General features: G+C 36.4%; 1 protein-coding gene across 1 annotated transcript in view; it reads left to right on the forward strand.

Annotated features, from left to right (window-relative positions):
* Positions 1-14,732, forward strand: part of PSMD3 (proteasome 26S subunit, non-ATPase 3) — a 37,805-nt gene that overhangs the window by 14,776 nt on the left and 8,297 nt on the right. The window contains exons 8-11 of the mRNA XM_053698164.1: positions 4,767-4,886; positions 5,098-5,201; positions 10,565-10,720; positions 11,401-11,451. Coding sequence (XP_053554139.1) covers positions 4,767-4,886; positions 5,098-5,201; positions 10,565-10,720; positions 11,401-11,451 — 431 coding nt within the window. The remainder of the gene's footprint in view (positions 1-4,766; positions 4,887-5,097; positions 5,202-10,564; positions 10,721-11,400; positions 11,452-14,732) is intronic.

Raw genomic sequence — 14,732 nt, forward strand, 5'->3', positions numbered from 1 at the left:
ACCCCCTAACTTAAATATAATTTAAATATAAATAAAATTCCTATCATTAACTAAATTATTCCTATTTAAAACTAAATTCTTGCCTATAAAATAAACCCTAAGATAGCTACAATATAACTAATAGTTACATTGTAGCTAGTTTAGGCTTTATTTTTATTTTACAGGCAACTTTGTATTAATTTTAACTAGGTAGAATAGTTATTAACTATTTAATAACTACCTAGCTAAAATAAAGACAAAAGTACCTGTAAAATAAAACCTAACCTAAGTTACACTAACACTACAGTACAATTAAATAAATGACTTAAATAAAATACAATTAAATAAATTTAAATATAATTAGCTAAAGTACAAAAAAAACAAAACACTAAATTACAGAAAATAATAAACAAATTACACCTAATCTAATAGCCCTATCAAAATAAAAAAGCCCCCCTCCAAAATTAAAAAAAAAAAACCTAGCCTAAACTAAACTACCAATAGCCCTTAAAAGGGCCTTTTGTGGGGCATTGCCCCAAAGAAATCAGTTCTTTTACCTGTAAAAAAAAAAAAATACAAACACCCCCCAACAATAAAACCCACCACCCACACAACAAACCCCCCAAATAAAAACCTAACTAAAAAAACCTAATCTCCCCATTGCCCTGAAAAGGGCATTTGGATGGGCATTGCCCTGAAAAGGGCAGTTAGCTCTTTTGCAGGCCCAAAGCTCTAACCTAAAAATAAAACCCTCCCAACACTAACCCCCTGAAGATCGTCTTACTGTTCTGAAGACCGGACATCCATCCTCAACGAAGCCGGGAGAAGTCTTCATCCAAGCCGGGCGAAGTGGTCCTCCAGACGGCATCTTCTATCTTCATCCATCCGACGCGTAGCGGCTCCATCTTCAAGACATCCGACGCGGAGCATCCCCTTCATCCGGAGTCTTCTTACTGAATGAAGGTTCCTTTAAATGACGTCATCCAAGATGGCGTCCCTTAGATTCCGATTGGCTGATAGAATTCTATCAGCCAATCGGAATTAAGGTAGAAAAAATCCTACTGGCTGATGCAATCAGCCAATAGAATGCGAGCTCAATCCTATTAGCTGATCTGCGTCGGATGTCTTGAAGATGGAGCCGCTCCGCGTCGGGTGGATGAAGATAGAAGATGCCGTCTGGATGAAGACTTCTGCCCGTCTGGAGGACCACTTCGCCCGGCTTGGATGAAGACTTCTCCCGACTTCGTTGAGGACTTCGGCCCGGTTGGATGAAGACGTCTGCCGCTTCCTTGAGGATGGATGTCCGGTTTTCAGAACAGTAAGTCGATCTTCAGGGTTTGTTTTTTTTTTACAGGTAAAAGCTGATTTCTTTGGGGCAATGCCCCGCAAAAGGCCCTTTTAAGGGCTATTGGTAGTTTAGTTTAGGCTACGTTTTTTTTTTAATTTGGGGGGGGGGGGGGCTTTTTTATTTTGATCGGTCTATTAGATTAGGTGTAATTAGTTTAAATATCTTGTAATTTGTTTATTTTCTGTAATTTAGTGGGGGGGGTTTGTACTTTAGCTAATTGTATTTAATAGGGCTTCAACTAACGATTATTTTCATAATCGATTAATCGGCCGATTATTTTTTCGACTAATCGGATAAAAAAAATTATCAATAATTGTTTCCTTTATTTTAAAAAAAAAATCCCCATACTGAGTGTTACAAATATAAACTTCAGACTAAAACTTTACATTAACACAATTGTTTGTCCTGTTTGAAAAGAGGTAGAACTAGAAAGAGTTAGACTATCACTGTTAATAACATTCTGTTATTCACTCTTTCAGAAACTTTCCATTGAAATGCAAAAATCTCAACATGAACACATGCTTCTGGCTAAGGCTGGTTCTCTGTTTGCAGCTATATTTCCTGCAGCAGAGAAGAGGCACTCAGATGGTGTTGAGGTGCTTGAGATGCATAAGTAGGGTTTTGCCAATTTCACCAAAGTGGGATATTTATCTTTGTTAGCTCTTCACCAATGCAACGTGTTTTCCACCTTGGCAAAGAGCCTCTCAATAAAGTAACCCTTGACTTCATTCTAACATAAAACATATCTTGAATATCTATATGCAATGGTAAATAACCAGCTATACGGTTAGGGGAAATATCTAGACCAGTGTTTTTCAACCAGTGTGCCGCAAGAGATCCTCAGGTGTGCCGCGGCAGACTGACAACAGTGTGACATATTTTTGAAATTGTGCTTGTTTTTTATTCTGGGCCGTTTTTTATTTTGGGTGAGATGATGACTGAGGGTAACTGCGCAGCGGCAGCTCGCCTCCCCAACCCATGTTCACACTTGGAAGGAACCCCCACCCACCACAACACGTGCCTAGTGCTGGCTCTACACGCAGCACCACGCAACACTTAATTTGTAGGAGGCATGACAGCACAGTACAGTGTGTGTGTGTGTATATGTATATATATGTGTGTGTGTGTATATATATATATATATATATATATATATATGTGTATGCTGTATTAGGCTACAATGCGTGATTTTGTAAAATGTTGGGATGGTGGTGTGCTGCAGTATTTTTTAATATAAAAGTGTGCCACGGCAAAAAAAAGGTTGAAAACCACTGATCTAGACTGCTCTAAAAATAACAGATATATACTTATAAAGGTTGAATCTGGTACATATTATCACAATTTATTAAAAATATAAAAAAAAACAATAAAAAACAAATCAAAAGCTCTAAGGACTTTATATCAATAACAGGACAAAGCCTTACACATTTATTTATACAGTACATATAATCAGCCATGGCAAGCAATACGCTAATAATTGTGCAAACAGATAATAGTGACATCAATTTAAATAACTCCCATCAATCTAGTAGCTAGGTGTAAATAACAAGCTTGGCACTATATCATGAAAAGCATAGTTCAAAATCACCTGGGGCACAACCAAAAAAACACAATACCATGTGCATAAACTCATTGGAGTAAATCAGCTGGTGTTGTGCACAGACCAACAAATTGCAAACCAACTTATCGATTGAGATTCGTTGACAACTATTTTCATAATCAATTATTATCGATTATGACGTATAGTTGTTGCAGCTCTAGTATTTAAGTTATTTAATTGTATTTAATTTAGGTCATTTATTTAATTGTAGTGTAGTGTTGGGTGTTAGTGTAACTTAGGTTAGGTTTTATTTTACAGGTATTTTTGTCTTTATTTTAGCTAGGTAGTTATTAAATAGTTAATAACTATTTAGTAACTATTCTACCTAGTTAAAATAAATACAAAGTTGCCTGTAAAATAAAAATAAATCCTAAGCTAGCTACAATGTAACTATTAGTTATATTGTAGCTATCTTAATGTTTCTTTTATAGGTAAGTATTTAGTTTTAAATAGGAATAATTTAGTTAATGAGAGGAATTTTATTTAGATTTATTTAAATTATATTTAAGTTAGGGGGTGTTAGGGTTAGACTTAGATTTAGGGGTTAATACATTTAATATAGTGGTGGCGACGTTGGGGACGGCAGATTAGGAGTTAATAAATGTAGGTAGGTGGCGGCGATGTTGGGGATAGCAGATTAGGGGTTAATATTTAACTAGTGATGGTGAGGCGGGAGTGTGGCGGTTTAGGGGTTAATATGTTTATTATAGTGGCGGCGATGACCGGAGCGGCTGATTATGTGTTATAAATTTTATTTTAGTATTTGCAATGCGGGAGGGCCTCGGTTTAGGGGTTGATAGGTAGTTTATGGGTGTTAGTGTACTTTTTAGCACTTTAGTTGTGAGTTTTATGCTACAGCGTTGTAGTGTAAAACTCATAACTACTGACTTTAGAATGCGTTAGGGATCTTGGAGGTAGAGGGTGTACCGCTCACTTTTTGGCCTCCCAGGACAGACTCGTAATACCGGCGCTATGGAAGTACAATGGAAAAAAGACTTTACAAAGTTTACGTAAGTCGTTTTGCGGTAAGGCCAAAAAAGTGTGCGGGGCCCCTAAACCTGCAAGACTCGTAATACCAGCGGCCGTAAAAAAAAAAGCAGCGTTAGGACCTATTAACGCTGCTTTTTTACCCTAACGCACAACTCGTAATCTAGCCGATAGTCTTGAAAAACATGCAGCTGTGGTTGTACGGCATTCGGTTATTTATCACTGCACATACTAACCACTAAATTAGTGAATTGGTTGTTTTTTCTATGTATGTATATACTGTGTGTCTTTTACTTACTTTTTACCTACATGGAAGTTGTATGTTACGTTTTATGCATCACTTCCAGTCTCTTTAGCATAGCATTTAAAAGCTGGGGGGGGGTTTCTGCATAATATTAATTAACATTTACCCAGAGACCTTTTATCAAAGTGCCAGCATCCAATAGACACAGCATTTCCTGCATCTCCTGCCTGGTAAATGAACCTGTGACTGGATGTATTTTGTCATTTCCTTCTGCTCAAAGTTTGCACTCTTTCAAAATAGGAATTCATAGTTATAGAGGTAACGGTAAAAAGTCAGCCTGATTCAAGGGCTTTTCTATGTGCAGTAGAACTCAGTTTCCACCCACGCATTTTCCACCCATCTTTTTTCTTTCAGCCTAGAATATCTATAAAGACATATATACAAAGTAGCAAAAATGTAAGAGAGTTTTTTTTTTGGGGGGGGGGGGGGGGGGATGCTAAAATATGCTTGACATAAATTTTGTTTATGCAGTATGGTTCACTGGACAGTATCCATATAATTAAACCTCACATAATGTAGCCTATCATTGCAATTGACTTCTTTTTCAGCTGTTCGTACTGGTAACTTGTCTAAGTTCAATCAGGTACTGGACCAGTTTTGTGAGAAGTTCCAAGCTGATGGCACCTACACACTTATCATACGTCTCAGGCACAATGTAATCAAAACAGGTAGGGGAAAGGAGCTGCATGTTATTATGTGTTCTGTTGCTTAGAGACACTCATTTGAAATAATGTAAATCCAAATCTTATTTAAAAAAAATGCTTTATTGGTAGCGGTGGCTACATCCTCGGAGCTTGTTATCCTACAATTTGTTACAATGAGTAGACAATGGTAACTTCCATAGCTGTAGTATTTTATGTTACTCTCTTCCTGCTCCAGGTGTGCGCATGATAAGCCTCTCGTACTCTCGGATCTCGTTGCCTGACATTGCACTGAAGCTACAGTTGGACAGCCCAGAGGATGCAGAGTTTATAGTGGCCAAAGTGAGTTAAAACTATTGGAAAATGTGCAAGAGAGAGCATGAAAATTTAAGGATGATACTTCACGTAGAACTACATTATCCTATATGTTTATTTTTAACCTATAACAACTAGATTTCTTTGTGCAAAGGCAAGACACATACTTTATACTGTCGTGCTTAAAGGGACATTAAACACTTTGAGATGGTAATATAAAATGATAAATTGTATATATAAAACAACTCTGCAATATACTTTCATTATTTATTTTGTCCTCTTTGCCTGTAATTCCATTCTGAAATTGTGAGCTTTTCAGTTCCTGTTAGAAATGGAAGTGCAGAACACTGTTAAATCCAGCACAACCATTGGCTGCACACTCTAGTGACCTATTTATAACTGTCTCTAATTGGCCACAGCAGAGAAGGTAACATAAGTTACAACATGGCAGCTCCCAGTGTTTTATAGACACTAAAACTTTACTTATTTTGTCACTTTTTAAACAACTGATGAAACTTTAAAAAATACATCTACATGTTAGTCATGGACTAATCTTTTCTTTGAATGCATCATTCTATCTAGCATGTATTTAGTGTTTAATGTCCCTTTAAGTCTGTATTGAAAGAACCATTCCAGAGAGCGTCTTTCTGTGGGAGGCAGCTCGCCACTTGCTGGGACTTGAAGATTCAGCACCTATTTTTATTACAGAATTGTATGAAGTCTCTGCCTATGGGGATGTACTTTCCATACCCGTTATTTAATAATGGTTTTTATGGTCTAATACAACACTTTTTTTTTTTTTTCTTTTACTCATAATTTAGCCTTTGCCCAATTCCTTAACACTTGGTGGTTCCACTTCATGTTGGCACAGAGTAAGGGCTTTTAATCTGGCGTTACATAAAACCCAGTTTTTTACTTTCATGGCTCAGATAAAGCATACAGTTTTAAACAACTTTCCATTTTACTTCTATTCTCACATTTGCTTTATTCTCTTGGTATCCTTTGTTTAATGAGGAGCAGTGCACTACTGAACACATAGGATGAGCCAATGACCAGAAGCCACCAATCGGCACCTGCCATTGAGCCTTCCTGGGTATGCTTTTCAACAAAGGATCTAAAAAAGCAAATTAGATGGAAGTTGTTTAGGACTGCATTCTCTATCTAAGTTTTATTTTGACCTTACTGTCCCTTTTAAAGAGACAGTCTGATCTATATTTCAGGGTATTTTCTGAGTGCTGTTAAAGGGACAGTAAACACCTGGTAATTGCAAGATATTTATGTTGTGTTGCAGTAGAATAACGTATAAGCCAAATCTAAATGTTTTCAAAACAATTTGAAATTCTTTTTAATGTAGTTAATTTTTCAATAGCCAAACTCCACCTAGTATTTGCCTTATTTGTAATAGCCAATCTAGACTTTAGCCTACAGACAACAAGGATAACCAAGGTCATAATGTTAGTATAAAATGCATTGGTTTGCAGTTGTGATCAGTAAGCATGTGTATGTTTCATTATTCTGAGATTTGCTTTAACCCCTTAATGACCACAGCACTTTTCCATTTTCTGTCCGTTTGGGACCAAGGCTATTTTTAAATTTTTGAGGTGTTTGTGTTTAGCTGTAATTTTCCTCTTACTCATTTACTGTACGCACACATATTATATACCGTTTTTCTCGCCATTAAATGGACTTTCTAAAGATACCATTATTTTCATCATATCTTATAACTTACTATAAAAAAAATTATAAAATATGAGGAAAAAATGGAAAAAAACACACTTTTTCTAACTTTGACCCCCAAAATCTGTTACACATCTACAACCACCAAAAAACACCCATGCTAAATAGTTTCTAAATGTTGTCCTGAGTTTAGAAATACCCAATGTTTACATGTTCTTTGCTTTTTTTGTAAACTATAGGGCCATAAATACAAGTAGCACTTTGCTATTTCCAAACCATTTCTTTTCAAAATTAGCTCTAGTTACATTAGAGCACTGATATCTTTCAGGAATCTCTGAATATCCATTGACATGTATATATTTTTTTTTAGTAGACAACCCAAAGTATTGATCTAGGCCCATTTTGGTATATTTCATGCCACCATTTCACCGCCAAATGCAATCAAATAGAAAAAATCGTTCACTTTTCACAAATTTTTTTCCACAAACTTTTGGTTTCTAACTTAAATTATTTACAAACAGCTTGTGCAATTATGGCATAAATGGTTGTAAATTCTTCTCTGGGATCCCCTTTGTTCAGAAATAGCAGACATATATGACTTTGGTGTTGCTTTTTGGTAATTAGAAGGCCGCTAAATGCCACTGCGCACCACACGTGTATTATGCCCAGCAGTGAAGGGGTTAATTAGGGAGCATGTAGGGAGCTTTTTGGGGTAGTTTTAGCTTTAGTGTAGTGTAGTAGACAACCCCAAGTATTGATCTAGGCCAATTTTGGTATATTTCATGCCACCATTTCACCGCTAAATGCGATCAAATTAAAAAAAAACGTTATTTTTTTCTCAATTTTAGGTTTCTCACTGAAATTATTTACAAACACCTTCTGCAATTATGGCACAAATGGTTGTAAATGCTTCTCTGGGATCCCCTTTGTTCAGAAATAGCAGACATATATGGCTTTGGCATTGCTTTTTGGTAATTAGAAGGCCTCTAAATGCTGCTGCGCATCACACGTGTATTATGGCTAGCAGTGAAGGGGTTAATTATGTAGCTTGTAGGGAGCTTGCAGGGTTAATTTTAGCTTTAGTGTAGAGCTCAGCCTCCCACCTGAAACATCAGACCCCCTGATCCCTCCCAAACAGCTCTCTTCCCTCCCCCACCCCACAATTGTCCCCGCCATCTTAAGTACTGGCAGAAACTCTGCCAGTACTAAAATAAAAGGTATTTGGCCCTTTTTAAAAAAAAAAAAAAAAAAGCATATTTACATATGCTGATGTGTAGGATCCCCCCTTAGACCCCAACCTCACTGATCCCCCACCAAACTGCTCTCTAACCCTTCCCCTCTGCAATAATGGGCGCCATCTTGGGTACTGGCAGCTGTCTGCCAGTACCCAGTTTTGTAACAAAATGTGCCTTTTTTTTTTTTAAATTCCCTTTTCTGTAGTGTAGCTTTCCCCCCCCCACCGAGACCAACCCCCAACCCCTTCCAGGACCCTTAGATTGCATTTTAGTGGGGGGGGGGTTTCAACTTTTCAACTTTTTTTTTTTTCTGTAGTGTAGCGGTTCCCACCCGCTCCCGCCCCGTGCACGCGCCCGCCCACCACCCCCGTGCACGCGCGCGCCCCCGTGCGCGCCCCCGATCCCGCCCCCCTCCACTTCACATAGCGCACCGATGGCCGCCACCCGCCTCCCACGTAAGCTCCCACCCACCAACGATACCGGCCATCGATGTCCGGTGCAGAGAGGGCCACAGAGTGGCTCTCTCTGCATCGGATGGCCAAGGGGGGTTATTGCAGGATGCCTCCATATCGAGGCATCACTGCAATAACCGGAAAGCAGCTGGAAGCGAGCAGGATCGCTTCCAGCTGCTTTCCAGACCAAGGACGTACGCCACACGTCCTCGGTCATTAACTGACTTTTTTTTGAGGACGTGTGGCGTACGTCCTTGGTCGTTAAGGGGTTAAAAACAAATGCAGAATAGGGCCATGGGCACCAGCATTTGGCTATTTTTGCTCTGGATTCATTGGTGTTAGACACAAATATCTATACAAATCTAGGTATTTGTGTTGCATTTTAACACTTATAAATCCGGTGTCGAAAATAGCCAGATGTTCAGTAAAAGCCAATAATGGAAAGGTATGTAGCAGAGGAAGCCTTAAGAAATCCACAGGATGCATTTCAAATTCTTAGAATTAGAAAATCCTCCTATTTTCAGAGCTAAATTACATGAAAAGCAGGCAAAATAAACAATGAAAGTATATTGCAAAGTTGTTTATGTATAACTAAACACTTTATATAAACATCTCAATTCTGGCTTTATTTAAAGTATGCCCAGGGAGAGAGAATCTGATTTCCTGGCCTGCTGGGACCCCAAAAGCAATATTGCTTACCCATGATTTAGATATGACCTTTTTTTGCAAATTCATATAAATTGACTTTGAATTACAAGTATATTTTTATGTGACGTAAATAGTTACCAATGCAAGTCTTCATATTAATATTATTAGATCAATGTACAATAATTGTAACAGATTTGTATCTCATACATGACCATTAAATTAGTTACTGGGACAGTAGTCAGAGTTCTCCTCAGAGCCTTTATAGGGTATGCACCACCTGGCTGATTTTACTTGCCATCCGGCTAAAATTTAAGCCAATATTAAAGGGACACTGAACCCAAATATTTTCTTTTGTGATTCAGATAGAGCATGCAATTTTAAGCACATTTCTAATTTACTCCGATTATCAATTTGTCTTCGTTCTCTTGCTATCTTTTTTTGAAAAAAAGGCACCTAAGTTGTTTTTTTTTTTTTGTTGTTTTTTTTGGTTCAGTACTCTGGACAGCACTTTTTTATTGTGAATTTATCCACCAATCAGCAAGGACAACCCAGCTTGTTCACTAGAAATGGGCCGGCATCCAAACTTACATTCTTGCATTTCAAATAAATATACCAAGAGAATGAAAAAAGTTTGATAATAGGAGTAAATTTGAAAGTTGCTTAAAGGGACACTGTACCCAATATATTTCTTTCGTGATTCAGATTGAGCATGACATTTTAAACAACTTTCTAATTTACTCCTATTATCAATTTTTCTTCGTTCTCTTGCTATCATTATTTGAAAAAGAAGGCATCTAAGCTTTTTTTTGGTTTCAGTACTCTGGACAGCACTTTTTTATTGGTGGATGAATTTAGCTAGGACAACCCAGGTTGTTCACCAAAAATGGGCCGGCATTTAAACTTACATTCTTGCATTTCAAATAAAGATACCAAGAGAATGAATTTGATAATAGGAGTAAATTAGAAAGTTGCTTAAAATTTCATGCTCAGTCTGAATCACGAAAGAAAAATTTTGGGTACAGTGTCCCTTTAACAATTCATGCTCTATCTCAATCACAAAAGAAAAAATGTGTTTTCAGTGTCCCTTTAAGCTAACTTTGAAAATATTTAATATTAACTAATGTTTATTGCTGAAATTATCATTTAATAAATTTGTTCAATTATGAAATTTGTGCTTTGGATAGCTTGAGTAATATTTATAAATGTCAGAAACTGATATAATATTAGAAAGTATTGCATTGCCACCCCCTGGCAACTTAATAATGCCACCCAGCTTACAATTTTGTTTGTAGAACACTGGCAGTTTATATCATGAAATGTTATAAAGGTGTAAGAGATTTCTTTTTCTCTATATGATGATTTCACTCTGTGTTTTTAGGCTATCCGTGATGGGGTAATTGAAGCCAGTATTAATCATGAGAAGGGCTGTGTCCAGTCCAAAGAAATGATTGACATCTACTCCACACGAGAGCCACAGTTGGCCTTCCACCAGCGTATCTCATTCTGCTTGGACATTCACAATATGTCTGTTAAGGTATGAGCAATGAGGCTTAATCAGCCCTTTTTTTTTTAAAGGGACATAAAAGTGCAAAAAGATATTGTATGGTATAGCATTTTATTATTGCACTGTTGAGTGCTTATAACAATGGGCTCTATCATCTAAATCTCTCTGCTCTGCCGAGATGAGTACTGTGAGGTTTTAGAAAGGCAAATTTTAGCTTGGTAGCTGTTTACCTTGTTATCCACGTGAAGAGGGGACACTTACATTACAATATAATGCTCAAAATAACCTCAAAGTTCTTGTATGATTTTTCTCTATGCTGGCGAGGTTTTGGTGATCAGGTACTATGTGTTTAACCCATACATAGTCAGCTCCAGGGTAGCAGTGCGCTACTGGGAGTTAGCGGAACACACCTGGTGAGCCAGTTCTAAGAGGCATGTGTCCATAGCCACCAGCTAATTCCCAGTAGTGCATTGCTGCTCTTAAGCTTACCTAGATATGCTTTTCAACAAGATATTCCAAGAGATTGAAGTAAAATTTGATTATAATTTTTAATTTTGACATTCATGTGCCTTTAAATAATGCACATTACCACCCGTTTGTATAATATACCATTCCCCACAATGGTCTAAATAAAATATCTTTAAGCAAAAACAATATGAAATTTTGTTTCAAAGATTGATAACATTGTTTTCTCCTTTCTTTTTTCCCAGGCTATGAGATTCCCCCCCAAGTCCTACAACAAAGATCTGGAATCGGCAGAGGTGAGACTTGAAACCATATGATTTTAATAAAAGGACATTCAGCATTGTGTTACTGGTATAGGTGTAACATGCATTTGGTGGGCCAGAAAGAGTGTGAAAGGAAATAGAATGTTTCCAGGTTGTAGTTTGCTGTAAACGCCCATAAATTACATTTGTTTTAACCATTTCTTATCAGAAAAATCCAGCAAAATACTTGTCACTATGTCAGTGTGAAAGTGTTAATCAAATGTTGCAATGTTTTCTATTGAGTTTTTTATTTTTAACTTGCATGCAGTTTTTGAAACTTGTCAAATACAGGCTCTCCTGCTTTTCGGTTATTACCGTATTATTTTGCCCCTACATTAAAGTTGTGAGATGGCAGTCAATACATTCTTCTGAAATCACAATATTTAATATTGTTAAAACACAGTGGGGGAAAAAAGAACATGGTACGGACTACGTATCATGAAGAGGTGTAGTGTGCTTTGTCCTCTTCAAAATGTTTTTTTTTTATCATTATCCCAGAATGAAAAAGCATGTACGGTATATCCTAAGTACAATTGCAACAAAACCTGTCGGAGCCAGGAATCCACAATTCCTAAAATCTATTATATTTTTTGGGGGGAGGGTTATACAAACCTATACCTTTTTGGTTGAGGTAGTTTTTTTTTTTTTTTTATAGGATTAACAAAAATCCTGGACGTCCTGGTTCATAAACTGGCTTTTTGTCAGGTCTTCTGTTTTTCTGGATCTGGTTTATTGTTTTATTATACTCCTCATTAATTCACATATCTATGTGTAAATAGCATCTAGCATGATACAAAAAATATCTCAAGTGCCGAAATTTCCATGTATAAACTATGCAGATGGGTAAAGCATTATCTTGGTAGGTTAAAATTTAAAAAAATTGAATAACATAAGTGCAGGCTTGTTAAAGGGACAGCCTACTCTAACATTGTTATTGTTTAAAAAGATAGATAATCCCTTTATTACCCACTCCCCAGTTTTGCACAACCAACACGTTTATATTAATACACGTTTTACCTCTGTAATTATCTTGTATCTAAGCCTCTGCAGACTGTCTCCTTATCTCAGTGCTATTTGCAGACTTGCATTTTAGCCAATCAGTGCTGACTCATGAATAACTCCACGAGAGTGAGCACAATGTTATCTATATGGCCCGCATGAACAAGCAGTGTCTTGCTGTGAAAAGATATAAAAATGCCCTGAAATAAAGGCGGCCTGCAGGGGCTTAGAAACAGCCAGAAATTTAGAGGTTTAAAGGTTATAAAGTATATTAATATAACAATGTTGGTTGTGCAAAGCTGGGAAATGGGTAGTAGAGGTGTTATCTATCTTTTTAAACAATAACAATGTTTGAGTAGACAACCCTTTTAAAGAGACAGTCAACACCAGAATATTATTTGCTGTTTAAAATTAAAGATAATCCCTTTATTACCCATTCCCCAGTTTTGCATAACCAACACAGTTATAATAATAGAGGTTTTACCTTTGTAATAACCTTGTATCTAAGCTTCTGCTGACTTCCCCCTTATTTCAGTTCTTTTGACAGACATGCAGTTTAGCCAATCAGTGCTCACTCCTATGTCACTTCACGTGCTTGAGCTCAATGTTGTCTATATGAAACGCATGAACTAATGCCCTCTAGTGGTCAAAATGTATTTAGATTAAAGGTAGTCTTCAAGGTCTAAGAAATTAGCATATGAACCTCTTAGGTTTAGCTTTCAACTAAGAATACCAACAGAAAAATGCAAAATTGGTGATAAAAGTAATTTGGGAAGTTGTTTAAAATTGCATGCCGTATTTAAATCTTGAAAGTTATTTTTGGACTTGACTGTCCCTTTAAGTAATCTTTTTCTCCAATACTTCATGTTTAGGATAATATGTATTTGTAAAGAAGTGCTACTTGAGTTAAGGTATATTCATGACAACTTTAATGTTTCCAACCTATTCAATACCATTTTTATTTGTCTCTCCCTTCTCCACTTGTATTCTATCTTATAATATATTACAGGAACATATTCCTATATCCGGAATTCCAAAATCCAAACTTTTTCACTAATATTTTTTTTTTTTATTAAATAAAATGATCAAAATTTACTTTTTTTCCCTGCCTGTAAGTCACAAAAGTATTAAATAATTCTATAAAACTAACTTTAGGTTACATGTATAAACTGTATTATGAAATTTAAAGTGATGGTAAAGTCTATATATAAAATAATTGTAAGTATTTTTTGCCCAAAAAATACTTACAATTATTTTATATATGAAGAGAGAAATTATTGATGGTAGAAATTAAAGCAAACATTGAAACATATAGACATCGAAAAATATCTGGCTGATGAGAGAAATGAAAGCAAACAGTGAATCATTACGAAAGGAATGATTTACTGTTTACTTACATCGGCTAAAACCAGGAGCTGAGTATTCTCAGATAGCAATGCGCAGTTAGCGTAAGAAGTGCGCATGCGCACTAAGTAGCAAAGAGTGTAGATGTCGGGAGCGTGCGGTTCATATTTTACATAGGGCGCATGGTGAGCTGATGATTGGCTTAAAGCGTTGTCAATCAAAGCTGCACCGGTGAAAAAATTATAGAGAGGCTGTTTAAAAAACTCTACGGAGGGGAAATAAAATCATCATTACAGCGTGAATAAATTGTTTTTTATTTATATAAGCACATCGATGTGCTAGTTAAGGTAAAAGAAAAAGGATTATATACTGCACAACAGATGACTTTACCATCACTTTAAATATTGTCTAAATGACATGATATATTGTTGTGTACAATTGGTTCCATCCCTTCTCCCAACTGTCCCATTTTAAAGATGCAAATATTCCAAATCCAAACCTTTTTCCAGTCACAAACAACATAAAGGGTTTTCTACCTGCATGTGACTTTAATAAACTTTTTTTTTATTTTTTTTATTGTACATTCTTCCTAGATTGATATTCAGGGTTCGATATTCAGGATTAAAATACTTTGCTAATACTGTGGGTATTTGTATTGTGTGTGTATAAAAAAGAACACTGAATTATAAGAAAGTAATTGACAAATCGGGTAAAAAGTGCATAAGGTTAACCATTTCTCAGATCCATTGTTTATTTGTATCTGTTTGTTTAATACGTTGTAATGGATATACCATCAGTTACAGTACCTTTCCTACTGTACTTTCAGATTTTTGTAATTGATTACATTTTGTGCCTCCCTATTACTGCAAACACCTGTAGGTCAGTGACAGCAGCAAAAAGATAAATACAAACTTCTAAAATACTTTATTAAG

The sequence above is a fragment of the Bombina bombina genome, chromosome 1 (assembly GCF_027579735.1).
Source record: "Bombina bombina isolate aBomBom1 chromosome 1, aBomBom1.pri, whole genome shotgun sequence".
Taxonomy (NCBI): domain Eukaryota; kingdom Metazoa; phylum Chordata; class Amphibia; order Anura; family Bombinatoridae; genus Bombina; species Bombina bombina.